Below are 21,348 nucleotides of genomic sequence, written 5' to 3' on the forward strand. Positions count from 1 at the left end.
GGTGGTGTGTTTTACTTTCTACACCCCTTCCCGTTTCAAAGGTACTGTAACCTCAGTGGAAAAAGCTTGGAGGCCCAATTAAAAATACAGAGCTGGAGAAAAACCAAATGGGCTCACTTGTTTTAACTAAAGTTATATTTCAAATAAAGAATAATGCAGGAAGCCAGTAACTCAGGCAATGCAGCAGTGTGGTGCTTTAGCTTTCTTTTGGGATTACCATTAGACTTTAGTACTGGTCTTTGTTTGCAGGTAACCTTCACGTCACTCAATAGTCAAGTCACCTTTTCAAGGCTATAAAGTCATCACTGGACAACACAATTCTCAAACTACCACCATGGGTCATATAGGCAATGAATTCTATACCTCTTGATGCTTCTGAATTAACTTCTCAATATGACCAGTATTTCATTCCAGGGGAGCCATTGCAGTAACCTGCTATAGTCAATGGAGTCAGCCCAATAAGAACTCTTTCTGTATGCAATAGTATATAACTATTTACTGCAGAGCACTGAACAGGTAAAGACCCCAAACACTGCTCCACAAGATCATCGGCTTATCTATGTTTGTGACAAAGCCCACAGCGGACGGTATCCATACACATTATATATGTTATGATAGTGTAACCTCAAGTCATCAACTCATCTCTCTCTCTGCTTAGCGACGGTCGCAGCAGTGGGTCAATAAGATAGCCGAGTCTACACTGCTGATTGAGCAGGGAAGGCTGACTAGCCCTGACCCGCTGAAAGGCATTAATTCCCTCAAGAGTGGCAATTCACAGTGAAATATTTACTGCCATCAGCACTGTGCTCTAATTAGCACAGGCTCTCTAGAGACTGGGGCTGGGTTAAACTTGCATTACAGTTCTGTGGCACTGTGGCTAATCAATGGGAGTGTGCAGGTAGAGGAGGGGATGATCATACTGTTTAACTAGGTACCTGCTGATGTTCCCAACAGCATCAGAGCCTTCTTTGGGTTAATAAGCTCATAATACACCCCTTTCTATATCTGTAAAATGACTGCAGTGACTTCAGTTACCACGCAGTGATCTAACTATACTGTATTCAGCCGTGCATATTTTTTAGGGGATCCGTACACTGTCCTGTACCCTCTACGATCTCCAATAGTAGCATGCTGGTTCGTCGCAATCGAAAGACATGAACTACAACAGGCAATATTAATACAATATGAAATGGGCTGTTTGGTTTGCCCAAGCCCCTCACATAGATTATTAATAGATGAGGCCGTCACCGGTAAGCACCAAGGGAAGGATTTCCCTTCTGTACACTGACACACTGTCCCCTTTCTTGCCATTAGAAACTGGGTTTAGAATTCCCCAGAAAATTTAAAATATAAAAACATAATCTCTGTAACAAAGCCCAGATGAATGTGTTTAATAATGTTTCATGTTAAGGAGGCTATGTTCTTCTAGCAGTGCGTATTGACACATCGTTGTATTTTGTTTGTTCTCCCCCCCAAAAAAAAAAAATTTAATAAAAAATGTTCCTTTAAAGCTGAACAAGCAAGAAAGCGCTCTATAGTCCTGGAAATGAGCGGTGATACACTCCCATGGTGTTGACCAGACGCCCCCACTCTCATTACTGTTCCCTGGGCAGGTGATTGGCTCATTGCTAGCTAAAGCTCTGCTCAGACAGTGACCTTGGAATCTTTGCGAAAAAAAAAAAAATCTATAGATATGATTTGCCCAGCAATCCTTCTTCCTGTACCGAGAAAGGCAGGCGGTTGACAACATTTATCTATCCTGCTCTCAGTCGGAGGGCTTTTTAGCAAGGCAGGCACAGATGGAGCAGACGGCCTAAGGGGTACGAAACAACCCAGTTTACTTACCATCCACTGCGTTGAACAATCTGATTATCCTGTACTGAAATACCTAATGCTAGATTACTGATACCCCCTCCCTCCCCACATCTAAACATCGTAAAGGGCCTCTAGCTTGAAAAACACAGTTCTGGTTTTCAGCAGTCCCCACACAGGGGCTCATCACGCCTGTACTCTGGTAATGGGGACCATAATTACAGTAAATTAAGATCATACAAATGAAGAGAATGCTGAGCATGACAACACCGCCGTATTGGGAGTGACAGGCAAATGTGATTCATACTTCTTAATTTACGAGGAGAATATATATATCCACGGGGGGGGGCTTTTGTTGCTTTTAAAAGAGTCAGGCTGTATTTTCTTTCTGCTGCTGTTGTATTTAAGTACGTCAAGGCTATTAAACTCAACTGTCCGTATAATAGGACATGGACTGCATGGATAAGCTGGAAGAAGCAGCTTGCTGTCACACTAAACTCCATTACGCTGTTTGTTTGTACACAACCTTGGGGATGCTGCAAGTGTCATGAAATTCCATATCCATCATGAAATATTTGAATGATTTAACAAAGCCCCCCTCCCCCTTATCCTGCCTGTTTATAATATAATATTGTGTATTACATTATTGTAGTCTATGATGACTATTTTTCTCGATGTTTAACAAGAACATCTATTCTAAATTGTATTCAAAATGTAATGCATTCCATAAATAATTTTAAATGAACCATGTCAGTGACATTAGTGCCTACATCCGCCATACAAGTTTTAAAATGAAAAACAGACAGACAGACAGACAGACAGACAGACAAGTACCTCAATATACCCCAACATCCAATACTCTCAAGGTTCTTGGCAAGTTTCATCTCAATTGGACAACGGTTCTCTAGATAGGCATATATCAAGATTCAGCAAGTGAGACAGACAAACTGATGGATGGATGGACAGACAGACAGTCCCCATATCCCCCTGATCATGATACACAAGCGCTTCAAGAGTTCTGGAGAACTCTTAAGTTTGATACACGTCTGTACTCACAGCCCGCCTCTTCTATATTCCCAGCAGCAGACACACAGCTCCCTAAACTAACACCACAAAGTTGCCTTTTTTTCAAAACAAAAAATGTGAATAAAGTTGAGTTAAGCTACAGTACTGCCACATTTTAGGAAGCACCCCCAACTGCAAGAGTGTGTGGAGACTGGATAAGAAAGCAGTTCTGATAAAGAGGCGAATTATAAATTCATGTTAATTGAAGCCATTTTGCTGCAGATCTATGGTAACCTATGGCAACCTTTAAGCCTGTGGCAATTACAGCGGTTTGTGAACACAACAGTAGCCTATAATATATTTAATTGAAGTGACAACAACTAAATAAATAATAATAATTAAAAAATCCACTTGAGACATGTACAATTACATGGACAGCCTGTCAAATGTCGCTAAGGAAAGATATGCAGCAAAGTTATCGGCTGCAAATCTCAAAAACTGTCCCTACAAGCTCCCAGCTGATGCTTGGGTAAATGACCCAACATGCAGATTCCAGATACCTCATCGAGACACCAGGTGTGTTAGTTGTAATAGATTGTATTATAACATAAGGGGCCTACCTGTCAACACTGAGCTTCCAAAAGAAGGAGATTGTTTGGACACTGAAATGTTTTGAATACTGTTATCATGTTTACCGGCAACTGGATTAATCAATCAATAGTGTGTAGCTGCCACCACCTTTGTAACCACGGGGTCCGGAATCAATTCTTATAAAATTTACTATAAAAAGGAGGAGAATGTGAAAATCACATCAAAAAACAGGACCATTAGTTAGAACAGGGGAATTAGCGGTCTCAAAACCACATAGTAGATTTAGTAGTCAATTAAATCCGATATCAGGTATAAAATGGGAAGAATGTTTAGTAGGCCTGTGTTAAAAACAAAACTGTGCAACTGTCTGCTGGATGCTGTTTTTGTAAATAGTTTATTTCTTTTCACTTAAACATTTAATTTCTTTTTAAGTTTTGATTAAAATTACCCTTTTGCCTCTTGGAAGCATCACCGCCACTCGACACACCAGCACACATCCTGTAGTCTTTGTGTGTTTTATTAAATGGGGTTATTACTGATTTATGAGGACATTTTTACATAACAACAGAGACAGCTGTAATTTCTTTTACTCACTCATCACAGAATTATGATGTTGAAGTTTGCTTTCTTCAGCTGCAACATGGTTCAGGTTGTAGGTCAGTTCAGACTAGTGGGGTTCAGATAAGCCTACTGTAAGAATAGATATTGCATCTACAAAAATTTACATAATATCCATATTTGTCACCCAAACACAGTTGGTGCTGGTGGGTTCAGCTGTAGTTGTAAGCTCTCTCTCTCTCAGGGGTAGGATCTAGAGCTGTCCAATTCCACTGAGCTGTTCTCCATCATTCCGTAGCCATTGAACTTCTTCAGTCTGAGCTCATTGGGGTTGCCTGGGGGGCTTTTTGAAAGGATGGGCTCTTTAGTGGCAAACATCTGGCAGATCTCCACAAAAGTTTTGTTTTTAGTCTCAGGGATGACAAAGTGAACATATACTGCCACAAGCACACAGACCCCACAAAACACCAGGTAGCAGAAGGACCCAGCTGACATCTGCATCAGGGAGGGGAAAAAAACAACAAAACTTTAATACTTGAGTTTCCATTACCCCTTACCCTCGTCTCAGAACCTGCTCAAACACCCTGTCACTCTGTGTAATTCTCTTGCTGAAACTGCCCGGGAGACTGACTCACTGTATGGGTCCTGGAGGGTAATTCTACAGCAGGTTTAATAGGTGGAATTACATGACTATGAAATTTAAAGTAAACATGAAATCGGTTTAATTTCATAATTAGGGATTTTTGTCACTGAAATTCTGTCCTTGACATTTATGAATGGTGATTCAGCTGAGCAGCTATTCCCATTATTACCACCAGATGGTACTGCACTGTCTGGCAAACATTTGACCGAAACAAAAGGGAGACATTGAAGTTTCTCCCCATCACCAGAATTGCAGATTAGGATGATCTGATGCATGTTTGGTGTCTCACTCATCGGGTACCAGCAAGACAACATTTCAAATAAAAAGTGCACTAAAAGCCTGTTGAATCTTATGTTGTACTAAAAGATGGACCTCAAGTCTCCTCAGGTTTTTCCTACACTTTTTATTTTAAATGTTCACATGCACATAGGTGGGAAACAAAACAAACAAACACACAAAGACTGGCATTGAAACCCCCCCCCCCCCCAAAAAAAAAATAACATTGCGTTGCTCAATGCTGAAGACATTGAGAATGAAACGGTTGTCAAAGAACTTTCTTTTAGTGCCCCTACATATTCTACCATGGGATGTTGTTTTATGTATGTTGTTCTTTATAGAAAGCTCAATCTGTCCTTAGTACTACATACAGCAAGGATTTGTGTGTGGTTATCGAGAGTGCTGAAATCCGTAGAAAGTGATCGACTCCAGTGCTGTACTTTCAGGTGTCTCGCTCACCTGCAGGAAGGGGAAGACGAAGCCCACAGTGAAATTAGACATCCAGTTCAGGGCTCCCCCCACAGTGTAGGCCGCGGGCCTGTGAGACTGCTTGAAGAGCTCAGCTGTCATGAGAAACGGGACGCCAGCTGTGGGAGGGATGCCATTGTCAGTTCAGGAATTAAAGACAATCTCAAGGTTTACTGCCTGTAAGTAAAAACTATTTCCCTTCTCAAATCACATAACACGAGGGCACTGTACAGTATGCTCCATTCCAAACCAAAAGAGTTTCTTTATGATCTTTACAGTGGTAACAGACTGCACCATTTTTAAATTAGGTTTACAACGACAAAAAGCAAAAAATAAAAAACACGGATTGAACTGTCTTCATATAGTGCCGTTCAGCTACACCAGGTTGCTTACTTATCAAAAGGTCTTTAAACACACAACACATTCAAATTTACTTGGATGAGGCACAAATCAGTTTATCAGGGTGTTGGCTGAGACCACTGCACATATTTAATACAGGTAACTAAGTCACAGAGGCTGTATAATTCAAAACGATGACTAGGTAGTATAGTGGTTAGGGGAGGGTTCCAACTACATCACATACTCTGTGTTTGAATTATGCAGCTCCACAAATTCAATTGTTAAAGTATACATACTATCGTACAATTAAAACAAACAAACAAACAAAAACAAAAAACACTGCAATACCCCTGGACATGCAGTTTATTATTAAATAATGGTGTTTGTAATGTCCTCAGCTAAATGTTTATACTTTTCACATGTTTATTATCATTGTAAAATGGCCTGTAAAACAAAATTATATTAAAATATACTGTCAGCAGTCAAAGCGAGTACCAAAAAATACAAAAACAAACACACACACAACCCTATAATCTACTTGTTTCCTCTCATTGTTGATGCTAGAAACCAAGAATGGTTCCAATGCTTAACTTCTAATCCCTTTTGGTTACAATTGAAAAATAAGCAGGCGCTGGGTTTTTTTCAACCCTTATGAGTTTAGGAACAAGTGAAGCTGCCACTTCATTATTTGTGCATGATAATTGAGAAAGGAGGCTTAATGTAGTCAAATTTATAAGGAGCCTAGTCCGATATCCATTGTTCATGCAGGATTTCGTCTTAAAAAGTCATATTCATCATTGTTTATGAACAATGAGCCATACAAATCCTAATTAAAGATGTAATTACAGCGATAGAAATTCTTGACTGAGAATGAATTATGGATTTGTTGGAAGGTCTGATAATACATCAATTGTGTAAACCACTCAGGATCCCATTTATCATTTTTACAGAGCTAATGCACTTTTATTTTTCTTTAATTTCCAACTTTCTGTTCCCATAGGAGATGTTTTCAAACGCAGTTACTTGCTTCAGGACAGAATAGGGAATATGCAAAAGGTATTCAGTGCGTTTGGTGGCTACATATATATATATATATATATATATATATATATATATATATATATATATATATATATATATACACACATATATATGGCTTCAATGTGTGTCTCCTGATATCCACGTATGGCAGCAAACACCACAATTAATTAAAGACTAAGTGGCATCAAATGACATATTCTTTGCTATTGTCATGTGTTTGCCATTATTTGGAGTAGTTCTTATTGCAATTTGCTATTGTTTGGTAAGTCTGTGTTAAGATGCTTTGAGTTCAGAGCTGCTATCTCTTCTAGTTGCCTGCCATAGACACATGTAATGTAGGTTGGATCATGGACGTTATATTCTCAAGCCCCAAACCATCGCTGGCTGATGAAGCATGTATTTACGGCATGGTACTAGACAAAAAACACACTATTCCAGTACCTCAACTAAGAACCACTCTGAATCAATACGATCAGAAAAAGGTACATTTATTATTTTATTTGAAGGTGCTAACTTTTTAATTCACAGTTTATTGCTAGTCCATATGGTTTAATATATGTTTCACTTACCTGGTCCTATGCAGAAGCCAGCAATAATTGCCACCACACAAGCAATACTAATGTAGCGCATGAAGGCAATGTGGGTCTAAGAATCAAGAATAAAGAATTAGATTTAATAGTGCAGACCTTGGCTTAGCATGAGAGCATGTGACAAAATAAGAAACAGATTGTTTCTATACAGATTGTTATTAAAATATGAAACCATGTGCTCTAGAGGAGAGCGCAATTTGATAGGTTTCATCCACATAGTTGAGGCAATCTCATTGGCTCTTGAGTGTGCACTAACTCCCTAAGGGTTGATGGGATTTGAAGTTCCCAGGATTGAAATGCACGTGATACAGGGATGTGCAAGCAGGATTCAGAAATGTGTCGATTTGTTTGACAAAGAAACCTCTACAATGCAATTTTGAGAGTGGAACCTCGATCTCAGCTGTGCAATAAAACATTTTGAAAAGAACACGCAGGTGACACATAATGTACCAGAAAAGGTGGATTTATTTTAAATCACCACAATATTGGAGGGATGTAATTATCCCCATTTTTGCAGTATTACTAACTCTGCTTCAGGGAGTAACTCTACACCAGCAGTATAGAAATATTTAAACACTATAGGTCACAGTAAAAGGAGCAGGTTAACGCTAGGAAAGAGAGACTCACCTGTAAGACTAAGGACAGTGTAATTCCAGCACAGCCAATTCCCATAACACCAAACCCACCGATCATCAATGGGCGTCTGCCCAGCTTTTCAATGGTAAAACACTGTGGGGGGGGGGGGGGGTGTATTGTGAGCACTTGAGATACAGCAGGGTAATTAGCATATAAAGACGTACAGGAGTTCAACTGAGAAAGCATGTTACTGAAGGGCACACCAAGGAAGATTCTTTGTGTCGTCTATACAACATGTTGATGGTTTACTAAAGCTGCTGTGTCCTACAGACCTGTTCAATTTCACCAATAAAGAACTCCTTCCATTGTTCTGTAGTTTCACCTTCTCTGCACTCTCATCAGAAAGACGACTTGACTCAAAGATTTCTCATTTCCTCCCTTGCCCTCTGTGAGCCAAATAGGCATGCTCCTGCTATTACTTAAAGCAATAATGGGTAACATACACTGTAGCACAGTCAAGCAGTGTTGGAGCTCAGGAAGAATTTTAAACTAATTTAAACAGAACTTGTGATCAGAAGTTATGAGTAATGAGAAGGGCCCATAGTCAATGGCAATGCTTACAGAGGGCCAGTCGAGACTGACAGAACTGGAAGTTCTCTTGACCAAGTGCAGGACTAAGGTACGATAAGCAAACTTGTTTCACACGTGACCCAAACTGGATTCGAACCAAGGCCCAGAGCTCAGACTCACCCCTATCAATCCCGAAATGACCTCAATCGCTCCAGTTCCCACTGTCGTGTACTGGATTTGGGGTTTGGGGATCCCGGCATTTGCAAATATGGCGTTGGTATAGAACCAGATCTGAAAAGACAGGGAAAGGTCATATATGACAGCTTCAGAAAAGTTCTCCAAGCAATTCTGCGAAGCACCTGAAAATCAAGAGAGTTCTAACTGATTGGAGGTGATCCCAGATATAAATGTTGAGTCTTGTAGAAACAGTTGCTGTGCCATGCTGACTTACCGCATCTATGCCAGACAGCTGCATGCCCATGTTGATGACGATGACGGAGATGAACTGCCAGCGCACAGACTTGTCCATCATGAGGCCCCACACTGACACTGTCTCCACCGTGGAGAGAGAGCGCTGCTCCTCCTGCATCTCCTCAATCTCCGCCTGAATGTTACACTTGGAGCGGTACCACTTTAGGGCTGCAGGGGAAGACAGAGAGACACTGCAGTCAGTCATAAGGGACAAGTGAACGATACATTTCTCTATGAAGGTTGTGTTTCCACTGGCCACATTCCAATGCTGTGTTCAAAACCATTCTTGCATTTTTTCATCTCCTAAGCGGTAAAAACTGTAAGACAGGAAATATCTGCGGCAACTTCATTTTACGGATGTCTCAATATGGACATATTTACAGCAAAAAATTTTTGCGCGTGTAAGCTATGCATTTACTGTATATAACCTGAATTGAGTAATTATTCATGTTTTAATCCACAATGGAGTGTTAGGTGTAGAGGCTGACAGGTACAGGATTGGGTAGTGCAGCACTGGGTGTGGCGGTTCTTACCAGTGATGGTGGCGTGGATGTTTCGTTTCTCGATGAGCAGGTATCGTGGGCTCTCTGGAAACCAGGGCAGCAGCATGAGCTGTATGAAGGTTGGCACCACCACCAGAGACAGGAACAGGGGCCAGTACGTCTCCTGATCAAAGACAAACAAGCCACATTGAAACTGTGTACTGCGCACAGTAACATGTAATAAATACTACAGATCATACTGAGTTTAAAAACATAACTGACACTTCCTACCACATACTGAATGGATCTGCCTGTCATTTTGTTCTCAGTTTTGATGTCACATCATTGAATTCCAGTGAAGCATTGTACTGATCTTAAAATGGCGCTCCTGTCTTGTAAGGCTAGCCATGGTTTTGGTCTTGCCTACCTGCTTGGTTTACTTATTCCTTACAAACCAATAAATTCAAATGCAATGGTGCAAGGGCATTTAGTTCTCAAACTCCTTCACTTGCGAATTCACTTCCAGGTTATATCTGGAATGCTGGTGTCAATCAGTATTTTAAATAAGCTTAAAAACATGAGACTTGAGACTGACTCGAGTGTAATTTGGAGGACCAGATCCAACCTGTCAGTACATTTTAAAATCCTGTTTCATGCACCTCATTGCAAAAACAAGAAAGTTAGCATTCGTTTTTTTTCGTGGGACACATGTCCCTTGTACCTTTTAAGGGCTAATGAAGTTGACAGAGTATTTTACAATATACCTTTCCGAGCAGCTCTTCCAGCCCTAGGACTTGTGCTAAAAACACTCCCAGACAGATGAAGATACTCGGCACTAGAGTCAGGAAGCCCCTCAGGTTCTTAGGTGCGATTTCTCCCAGGTACATTGGCACCACACTCAGGCAGATCCCTGAGGGAAACACAGAACCATATCTGTGAGAACAGCAGAGATCCCAGTACAATACCTTGCATGTTTTAAGCTAGTTAAGCTCTAAATGGTATTATTTTTGGCTTTCATTTCATTTATTTATTTTTTTAACCTGTATTCCAGGTGCTTATCTGTTTGTAAAACTAGAATGCATTTACATCAATTTCCAAATGTTATCACAGGGAGGTAACATTACATTAATAGTGGGGTTAGATGATATTAGATGCAGTAGTACTGTAGTTACTCTACAGTGAGGATACATAATGACTAGTTTTTCAGGGATGGAAATAAGACTCCCCATTCATTGCAGTTTGATCCATTCCTGGTTTTACTGTGAGTTTGAGAAGACACACCTGAGCTTGTGACTTCTACACTGTGGCTAATCAAGCTCGTAGTAAAAGCTGAAATGGGTGGAAGTGCTATGCAATAGGAGTCTTATTTCCATCCCTGTTATTTCATTAATGAGTTAGGCAGATTCCTACCTGAATGGATCCCTGTAACAAACCTCCCGATAATGACCATCTCCGGGGAGTGGCAGATCCGGCTGAAGCCCATCAGAGCCCCCGCAATGAAGACCAGCACTGTGCAGTACACCAGCGTCCCTTTTCTGCACAAATTCATACAATCTTTCTTTAATCATCAACTTCTGTTTGACTGCATACTGTATTAGTCTGATTTTGACTGTTTTGATTTAAACATGACTCAAGCCTTAGCAAATACCCATCCTCTATAGTTGCTGCTTCCGATGTACTGCTGCAAATGACTGATCTTTTCATCCCCAACCAATCAATCAAAACCTTTATTTACCCAGATGAGTCAATTGAGAAAACATTTTCATTTACAATGGCACATCCTGTCTCCATATCGTGGGTCCTTTATTCAGCGAGAGAATTGCTTGTGATGTGACTGCACACCCGCTACTCGGCCTGCCTTTCTGAATAAGAAACGGCTGCAGCCATAGCACCTTGGGGCCTGGTTTTGTTGGGATTTGGAAATCTGGGAAACGTTGTAATCCACATCATACACTGGGGTGTTAGTCAGAAGGCTGTTTTGTTAGTCATCGTTTTCATAGTGGTTTGGGGCTTACCTCCCGAACTTCGTCACAAGCATGCCCACCAGCAGCGACCCGAGCAGCCCCCCGATGGCGAACACTGACACTGTAAACGAGTACAGGAGGGTGAGGGTCTCCTCGCTCAGCCCCGTGTGGTTGCGACTCAGCCACGTTCTGTTGTAGAACTCTTTAATATGCTGAAGACAAAAGTGACAATATGCAATATCCAGCACGAGAGACTTTTCTTTAAAAGGGACTCAATCTGCCTATCGTTTGCTGCTAATTTGATACCACAATCTGTTGCAATTTTAATTAACTTGAGTCAGCTGTTTAACTGTTCAGCAAGTGGCATACAGTAGGTGTTTGAATTCTCTACATACCTTTAATTCACCAAAAGAAAACAAATACACACATTCCCTCCATCAGACCAAATCCTCCTTCATAAGAACAATGCTATTCTTCCGTCCACTTTTTAAAGTTATATTTGTATGTGCTGTTAAATTGACAAGTTGTGAATGTGTATAGGGATACCTCCACAGCAGAGAGAGACTCATGATTTTGGTAGTTTTGCCAGAAGCTATCAAGTTAATTTGATACATTTTAAATGATCTATTTGAAAGGAATGCTACATTGTTTACTTTAATTTCCTTTAAATGCAATTCTGTGAAAAACTGTGCTTAGGGCAGGCTGGTGTCTGGCATGTGATGCCAGGATTTCTGTATCTGGTATCGGCAAGTCACAGATTAATGAAATTCCAGCGCTCTCTCATTTGTACATCCTCCCTTTCTCCTATTAAATTAGGACAAAGTTATGCAATGTTGGGAAAAGCAACTTTCACTGCACTTGGCTCAATTTATCAGAAGACTTCATTTGGGAAAAGTTAAAACAAAACAAAACAAAAACATGAAAAACATTTCAATCCACTTACTATTTAAACTAGATAAAAAGAACGTTCTTTCTGGACACCTGATCAAGGACTGTGTCCTTACCTCCGCGGGGGAGTTGACCACTGCTAGGTTGTAGCCATACAGCATGGAGGAGCCGAATGAGGCGAGCAGCGCCACTGTGATGAGGGACGAGGTGAGGTGCTGTAAACAAAGAGAACACATGGCTTACTCCTGGACTCAGTGTCAATTGAATACTGAATATTAACCACTGAAATAAAAAAATGTTCTAGAAAGTTCTAGAAATGCGTTCGAGTCCATCTGTGCCCTTGCCCTGTAATAACCTGTACTGCTTGTATAACTTGTTTTTGTACTGCTTATCTAACTTGTTCCTGTACTGCTTGTATAACTTGTTTCTGTACTGCTAATTTATCTTGTTTTTCTCAGAATGTTATGCGAAAGGGATAGCTTACAGAAATGATTCACAGGACGAGCCTCGAGAAAGTGATCTGGCCAATTACTCTCTCGCACGCAGAAGCCTAACTTGGTAAGCTATAAAAGGACGGGTTCCTCCCCTACTCTGATGAGAGTCAGCCGTGAGGATTTGCGCAGTCCTGCTCGGTATTTTTGGAGACAGCTGCTTTCTCTTACCAGGGTCGAGGGGCTCTCCCGATCTGCTTGGAAGGGTAAGGATTAGTTCAGTTGCGTCTCTATGAGTATATTATATCTCTGATTAATATATTCTTGTATGTGTGTTTGTCTATTATTGTATCAAGGGTGTGAAATAAAGCGGACCTTATTTGGAATTACTCTGTGTAGTAATTGTCTTATTTACCTCCACATCAACTTCCTTCTAAATTTAAAGTAATAAAATTTCACACAACAACCACTAATCCATTTATGATTTTATCGGACTGGTTAGATCTTTGTACTTCGCGTTATAAAATGTTATTACAGGAAGTTTTGTTAACTAGAAGTTCAGGGAAGTTTGGCAAATTTGGTGGTGGGGGGGGGGGTTGTTACTTTCCCTAATTTAAATATGACTTGCCCCCAAGATGCAAAGTTATTGGAAGTTGGGCGAAGTTGAGTTGATTGACTTGGAGGGATGCTCAGTTACGAGGAAGATTGCAAACTTTGCCCCAAAGACATAATCCTTGCAGGACCGTTTGTGATCGACTTGTCCTGTTGACTGATCTAGCCTACATAATATACCGTATGTCTATAGCAGAAAACGGGAACTGAAGAGCAGCTCCTGGACTCCAAGTCAAAGCACCTTTAAACAGACTTTTTTTTTATATAAAGACAATATGAGTGATTGCAATAAGAACCAACAAGAAAGGTAAGGGCACATGATATGAAAATGTTGTTAGAAGCAAACTCTTCAACAAACAGCTATCGTGTTGCTAGTATCCAATGTCCTTAAAGTAATACCAAAATTGTAGGATTCAGCACAAAATTATGACCAAATTAATTTCCACCTACTTATTTCTTCTGTTTTGTTCTGTACAACACTTTTATATACTTTTGTATGAAAGGCGCTGTGATATAAATAAAACATTGATTATAAACCTTCACATTTCAGAAGAACCTAGAGTAATAAATGGGTACCAGTGAATTTCAATGTTTGCTCATAGCCCATGTGAGCTCACGCCACTGCAGAGTTATTCATGGTGTCTGCCTTGGTTCTTCCTAGGTGTTACAGTACAGTACTGTATATAGACTGTTCTGGTAGTTAGGTATTTGATTACTTTAAGAGTAATTGGTATATAAAAAGTGAACAAATACAAATCTTCTTTTTTCTCCCAATATTCTTAAGATGTTAAATAAACAGATAAACAAAATACAGTAATAGTTTCTAAACAGACATTTTAATATGCAATATGATGTACAGAAATGTATATTATAAATAAATTCTACACTAGCATACATTTACGTGAACAATGTTATTTGAGTGTAATAGAAAGCTGTGTGTAATGTACTGACACAGGTTAACTTCACAAGCTTTACATGGACAATCAGACTGATGTTGGCAATCACAGCCTTCAATATTACCCCCATTGTTTACCCAGAAACTGGGAAGTGAATCATCTGCACCATTTTCTACTGGTTTTATTTGTTTAGAAATTCCTGGGAATTCCAGAAACTTGTTTTTCTTACCTTTCCATTCATTTCCATTGGTCTCATTTATAAGCAAACATGTTCCTTAGAAAATCCAACTCAGCCCATGCCATACAACCCCAGTGAAACAAACACAGAGCTGTGCTAAAGAGACACACTCCCAGCAAACATTGGAACTGGGAAAGAATCGGAGCACTCTAGCACTCATTCCCTGGTGTTGAGATGCTAGCTAGAATGGTATTCTGTGACCACACCCCACAGTATGTAAATTAATTAAGGTAGTTAGAAAATGTAAGCTCTATATGATTAATGACAAACAGTGTAACTCTGCTTTTATGATATGGCATTTTCATTGATTAGTATTAATTTATATATATATATATATATATATATATATATATATATATATATATATATATATATATATATATATATATATATATATACACACATATACATATACACACACACACACACACACACACACACTTCCAGGTACCTTTAAACAGCTACTTGGGTTTAATCACTTTGGACATAGACTACATTGTTATTAAACACTTGCAATTACCACCAATTTATTTATTCATTATAAACTCAAAATGAGACACAGCCCCCGCCCCCTGCCCCCTTATCAGCCATTGAAGTTGATGATTACACTATGTAACACAATTTTTGTTCCTGGGTAGTAAGTGTTATTTCCTAATTGCTTATGCCTCAAAAGTATAGAAAATGGCTATTATTCCCCACAAACTTTGCTTTTGTGACCAGGAGTGATATTTTGAAAATTACCTATTTCCAATGAGAAAACGGGCAAATTTGTGTCTTTTCGTTCACATAAAGTCAGAAAAAAACAACATATGAATCCAAATTAACATGTATTTATACTAAAGTAATACAAAAATGACTACAAAAGATTTAGAAGTGAGTAGTTTTTCAAGATTTACGATTATACTGTAAATCACTTTCACCCAGGAACAAAAAAAAATAAAAAATTGTTACACTGTGTTAATTAAAAATGAGCCAAAAATAAGTTTCTGAGAGAGATAATACATTGAATAGACATTTGATACAAATGAGAATACCAAGATGAAACAAAATAACTGGAAGAGACTAATAAATATTACAACAGGAGAAAGAGGATAGCATATGCATGGCTTATTTAGATCAGCAATAAACACAATGCATTTTTAATGATGACATGTAACTTATTACAGACGTCTGCTGCTCTGTTGTGAAACCAAAGATGTTTTTAATAGCAGGAACACTTTCAGAGAATATCAAATGCAGTACCTACTAGGTATTCAAATTCAGGTATGTATATTGAAATGGATATGGCAGCAAACAATGTAGCCAAATGCTGCAGCTAAAAAGCTGCAAAATAACTGAACAGCTGCAGGGAAAACATTCTGTATACAGGATGATATGACTGTAGTAACACTGTGCTACAATGACGTATGAGATACAACGATATGCAGGTCACGATTATCGTGTGAAAAAAAACGTAATGAGACAGGGAGGGCATGTATTCATACCAACTATAAAACACTCATTCTTCATTCAAGAACCATGTGGGGAACTACAAGGTGTTCTGCTGTGCTTTTGCTCTTGTGTCACGATACACACCTCTATTCCGACAGGTATATCACATAAAGAGAGTATCACGATTCCTCAATACGCAATGACTCATTACACACCTAGAAAGGAAGGCATCCCCTGGAGCGGAACACATTTTGCCAAGGGTATATAGTGACATTTGATGTGATACTCGACTAGTGTACAGAGTCCACAGTGTCTGCTGGGGACAGCAGCTGAAAAGTCCACTCACTTAATCTGCTGTTCAGCCCAGATGACACACTCTTCACTCACTTTCAGCTGTTCTGCCCTGTGCTTCATATGCTATTGTAAACAGCCTCTTTAGGACTCTTATTTAAGCTTTTAGGACAGACATTTTCCAAGTCTGTCACCTAAGTACATACAGTATGTTGGAAGCTACCCATACTAATACATCTAAAACAGATCTATTAGCATGTTTTTAGGGTACTTTAAAAGTGTGTAAGGCCAGTGGGAATGCCATGAAAGGAATATATTTGCTCATTAAAGTGCATCACCCTAGTCAAAGAACAGATGCCACACTTTTGGTGAATATCATGCCATGTTTTAAGCTGATGCTGGATGTTTCCTTGTTTCTAGAGCAGACTTGGCTTTTACTATAAGAAACGTTACATTTATAAACTTTTCTGAAACATTTTCCCTTTGGCCAACCAGGAGGGACTCTTTAAGCACGTGGCTATGCATGGCGATACCCACTGTAGCTGATCAATCGTATTGATATTGTAAATGGGCAGACAGACCATGTCTGTGCCAAACTTGAGCAGCTGAATAAACTGAATAAACTTGTTTCCTCATCTATGCTGGTTTTTGTTATTGCCAAGTACTGGAAGCTAAATAAGTCCCTTTTCTTTTTGCATAAGAAACTTTTAGATCAACTGCAAACCGTTATAAAAACCACTCTAAAAACAGTTCAAAGATTTTACTGGGCGTTCGTTATGTGCCAAGAGCAATGCTGACACAGTAAAATGGGGAAGATGTTGAAGATGTTTCTATTTTATTCTGTATTATTAACTACAATACCTGGAATATATGGCACATGTTAGTGCTTTTGGATTTAGGATTTCCATGGTTTCATAATGCTTATAACAGATTTTAAACAGACAAGTAAATATATATATATATATTATATATATATATATATATATATATATATATATATATATATATATATATATATATATATATATACACACATACACACACACACAGTATATAATGGTTTGAACCCAAAGAAGACCTAACACTAGGCTCAGTCAATATATTAATTGATAATAAGTGTAGCTGAAGCACATTTTTAGTCTGTTTGAAACAGAAAGCAAAGAACAAAGTTCTGTTCTGTACACGTTTACTATGGACTGTCAGATGAACATGTTCTCAGATTCAGCTCCTTCATTATGTGTGTAAGGCCACATAGTACAATAATGAATAATGTCTGCCTTGTGATACCGAATCATTTTATGTGACATGAAGTCAATCTGAACCGTACCCTCAGAAAATCTTCAGTTCACTGCAGTTTATTATATATGTCATGGACCGATGCCGAAATGCCCTGGCAGTTCGCGACGTGCCCAGCTGCTGCGGGCACATGCCGAATTAGCATCGAATTTTATGTCATTTCAGCATCTTCCAGGGCAGTTCGTCAACTGCCCACAGCCACCCGGGCTGATGGCAAAGAAAGATTTTTAACAGATACAGTATACTACTAATAGAGAGTGAATTACCTCTGGCAAAAGCGCACCGCTTAAATACTTTCTGACAACGCAGTTTCGATCAACGGAACTCAACAAAATATCAATCCACAGGTTATATCATGGATTAGATATGGCAGTAATGCATACATAGCTCAGTGCAGAGTTGCTTTGTTTGAATGAAAGATGATAAAACGGGCAAAGATACGTAAGCTCAGTTATGTAAAAAGGAGTTCACATCCAACACATCATGCTTTTAAACTTCAATTTCCACGAAGCCGCATCCTGGTCAAACTTTACTGGCTACACCTTTCATTCATTCGTGCAGCACCTCCTCTCTATTCCAGTTGATAAATGATTTGCTTGGCACTGCGTTCTTCCTGCGTTTCAGGTAACTACTTAACTGGTTGGCTTTTACACGTTTAAACTGTGATTACTAGTCTCTTGCTGATATTGAATGATCTCTCATTCAACGGAACTCTGCACAGAGATCTATATTGTATTACTGCAATAAGAATACAATAAAATATTGTTGCCTTTTACCCCCTTCCCCCCCCCCCCACCCCCACCAATTACTCTAACCTCTATATCGAACCCACGATGAAAACCTTGTGCATTTATATTTTGTTGAGTACCATTGCTCTAAAATAGCGTTGTCATACGTTTTACAATTGACCCCATACACCATTACCTGAATTTGGGCACAGGAATCTTGCACTGAAGGAAACAAAATGTTCACACATCACAATTGTGACTCAGAGTGACATATTCTTGCTTGATAAGGCCTACATTTTTAGGGATGTTAAAGTTTTAAAAGTAGGACAACACAAAAATTGCCTCAAGTGAACATTTTTGATTTTTCAATAAAAATAAACATGTTTGCTTCATGTGAAAATTGATCTTATTGAAAAAAACATTCAATTCTTGAGTTAAATGAAATGCGTTGTTATTAATTTAATTATTCTTCACAGAATGTTACATCTGACCCCACCCCCAGTTACAACTGACCCTGGCCATGGGGTCAACTGTAACACCAGACACCTTAAAAACAGGATAACTACGGGGATTGGTAGAGGAGAGATGTAAGTTGTTTGTATCAAAGTCTGGTCAAACTAGCTCAAATCATTTGGACCTAATGGAGAGAAAGGTAAACGCTACAACTGTCCCCGGTCTCCCCTACAGATCACATAATATTAATACAATAAAGCGTCCCTATATAATAAACGCTATCATGTAAAGCCTCCATGAACGTGCATTTTCTTTTCTAAATAAAAAAAGCCTGATCTGAACCACTCAGGCAAACCGCAATTCTCTCAAATTGAATACCAAAATCTACAAGCACATTGGTTTTATATAGAAAGCATCATATTTTCTATTCTCACAAGAAAATCTACCATGGTAAAGTTGGTTTGACATTCGATATTAATCTGATATTCGAAACTGCATCACATAGGCTTTCCAAACCATTTAATGTAGAGCTGGACAGTTGTGAATATATACACGACCTTTGCTTCGACTGTGAATCCTATAAACAATTTGTACCACAGTACTAAACCTCTATCTACTCTGTCAATACAAGCAAATTGTTGAAGCTGACACCCTGGGATCCTTCAAGAAGCTGCTTGATGAGATTCTGGGATCAATAAGCTACTAACAACCAAACGAGCAAGATGGGCTGAATGGCCTCCTCTCGTTTGTAAACTTTCTTATGTTCTTATGTTCTTAAATAATAGATCATACCGGTTGGCAGGGGCTTAACAAACTGTAGTAGGCCTAATGTTTGACCATTGGTTGATAATCCGTTGGACTCAGATAAACAATACAAACATTTACAATTGTTTAGATCACAGGTAATTAATTTACCAGGAACTTTTAAAACAGTCATTATGAAATTTTAAATAAAACACCTGATTTACTTACCCCTCTCATTTTCCCATGGGAAAATCTTATTAATTCTTCTGCCATTTACAAAAAAAAGTCGTTTAAAGTCCGGAAAGAGAAAGGTATTGTACAAAAAAAGAAAAAATCCAATGAATAAAACTATTTATACTGGATTTCCACTGCATAGAATCTTGACAACCTGGCAAGATCAAATAGGAACGATTGACATCCAAGTAGCCAATCAAATGTAAGATATCAAGAAGCCCTCCAATCCTCACCGTGCCTTGAGCATAATCGTGTTGCTCAGAGTAGCATGGTTGATGTGAATTTAGTCAGTCCTCATTAAAAAGTTATGGGAGAATGGGGTCACATGATGGTATGCAATGTGATTTTTTGAAGAGAAAGGAGAAAAATCAATTAGCTAACTGCATTTTAAAAGCTTTACTCCGTTTAGGCATGGCTTCTGGAATTAGCAGCGGGAGAGTTCCGCTGATTAACCCTATGTGTACCAAATCAAATTACACTGATCAGAGGTATGAATTTGAACCCTTTGTGACTGCAGTAATATTAATAAATCACATTATTAGAACGATGATCTGTAGAAGTGAACGCCACACAGTAATTAGATGGTTTAATGTTTATTTCTGTAAGTAAACGTGTAATGTGTTTTTGACGACGCTTCTCAACTTTGTGTCAGCTGATCTGAACATTGTGAAAAAAGAACCCCATTTCACTTGAACCTCATTTGTGGCGTTTGCAGATAGACGAGACTCTTTAGGAAAGTATTATTAGATAAACCCATGTACCGATTTGTAACTTCAGGTGTTTAAACCAAACCCTGCTAAAAACAGTGCCCTGTCTAGCCCCTCCTCAGCCTTACAGCTGTGAAAAAAAAATAATAATAATCTTCATCCATAACAAACTACTTTTACAAAAATCTGTTTTCTACGTATTGTACCTTTATTTCTGTTTAAAACTCCCGGTTGTTAAAATGTGATTACGCCGTCGTTAGGCATGCACACATTCTGAAGTCTATTTCTTTTTTTTTTCGTATGATGTCGCACAAGTTTCCATTTCTTCAAAGGAAATCGAGTGACGTTCTCAGCTGAGAACTTTATCCTGATTAACTATTGAGTTACAAAACAGCTAAGCTTTGAAAGTTTACATTTCAAGTTATTAATTCTCACGGACGCTTTTTTTTTCATCCGTTAACCCATCATGATTAATAGCAGGTTTCTTTGATTTGTTGACTGATACCGATCCTTTTTATAGACTGCTGTTACGCAGAGACCCTCCTCATGCAAATGCATTACACTGTGGTTTTAAGCGTAAAAGGTTTCCATTAAAGACATAGTCTCTGGGGAAATCTGGGGAAGTCTATGGGCTGTTGTTTTCTATAATACCATAACTGATTATACCGTTTATTCATAATTTGCTTTTTTTACATGACTGGTGTGTGCAACACGTGATACTGTTCCTTTCCAAATGTATAATATTGGACTACCTAATGTTACTTTAAGGTCCACGATTAGTTCTAATCGAGCGTGTTAAAATCAGCTGTATCCCAGGAGATCAGACACAGGATTAGACCAGGGGTGGTAAACACTTGACCTATACCTAAAGGTCATACTGTTCTCAGACTGTCACTGGCATGATTGTTGGTGTTACCATGTCCGTCTTCCTCAACCATGGCATAGGCTCAGGAGCCATATCATTTTGCCCACATTCTCTACAGCAACCTGGTCCTGGAGTGCCACAGACACTT

At 39.0% G+C, this 21,348-nt stretch overlaps 1 protein-coding gene across 3 annotated transcripts; it reads right to left on the reverse strand.

The window, feature by feature from the left end:
- Positions 1-3,769: 3,769 nt before the first annotated feature.
- LOC117416226 (solute carrier family 2, facilitated glucose transporter member 5-like) lies at positions 3,770-20,765 on the reverse strand. Of its 3 annotated transcripts, none has more exons than XM_034027316.3 (12): positions 20,542-20,765; positions 12,391-12,489; positions 11,438-11,598; positions 10,833-10,957; positions 10,187-10,332; positions 9,474-9,606; positions 8,921-9,108; positions 8,650-8,760; positions 7,951-8,052; positions 7,303-7,378; positions 5,345-5,472; positions 3,770-4,461 (listed from the first exon to the last, which is right to left on the reverse strand). In XM_034027316.3, the coding sequence occupies exons 2-12, from the start codon at positions 12,433-12,435 to the stop codon at positions 4,207-4,209; spliced, it is 1,470 nt and encodes a 489-aa protein (XP_033883207.1). In that variant the 5' UTR covers positions 12,436-12,489; positions 20,542-20,765; the 3' UTR covers positions 3,770-4,206. The 3 variants fall into 3 exon arrangements, with proteins under 3 accessions (XP_033883207.1, XP_058882118.1, XP_058882119.1); XM_059026135.1 differs by lacking the exon at positions 20,542-20,765 and adding an exon at positions 19,623-20,535; XM_059026136.1 differs by lacking the exon at positions 20,542-20,765 and adding an exon at positions 14,443-14,601.
- Positions 20,766-21,348: the final 583 nt, after the last annotated feature.

The sequence above is a fragment of the Acipenser ruthenus genome, chromosome 7, assembly GCF_902713425.1.
Source record: "Acipenser ruthenus chromosome 7, fAciRut3.2 maternal haplotype, whole genome shotgun sequence".
NCBI classification, from domain to species: domain Eukaryota; kingdom Metazoa; phylum Chordata; class Actinopteri; order Acipenseriformes; family Acipenseridae; genus Acipenser; species Acipenser ruthenus.

What these genes read in the sequence shown, in the direction of transcription:
- LOC117416226 (XM_059026135.1), bottom strand. Translation starts at nt 19,667, where the DNA reads ATGGCAGAAGAATTAATAAGATTTTCCCATGGGAAAATGAGAGGG. An exon ending in TGGTCAACTCCCCCGCGGAG is followed by an intron (nt 11,599 to 12,390) that starts GTAAGGACACAG and finishes TTTTGTCTTCAG; the next exon opens with CATATTAAAGAGTTCTACAA. An exon ending in TGGAAGAGCTGCTCGGAAAG is followed by an intron (nt 9,607 to 10,186) that starts GTATATTGTAAA and finishes GTCTTTGATCAG; the next exon opens with GAGACGTACTGGCCCCTGTT.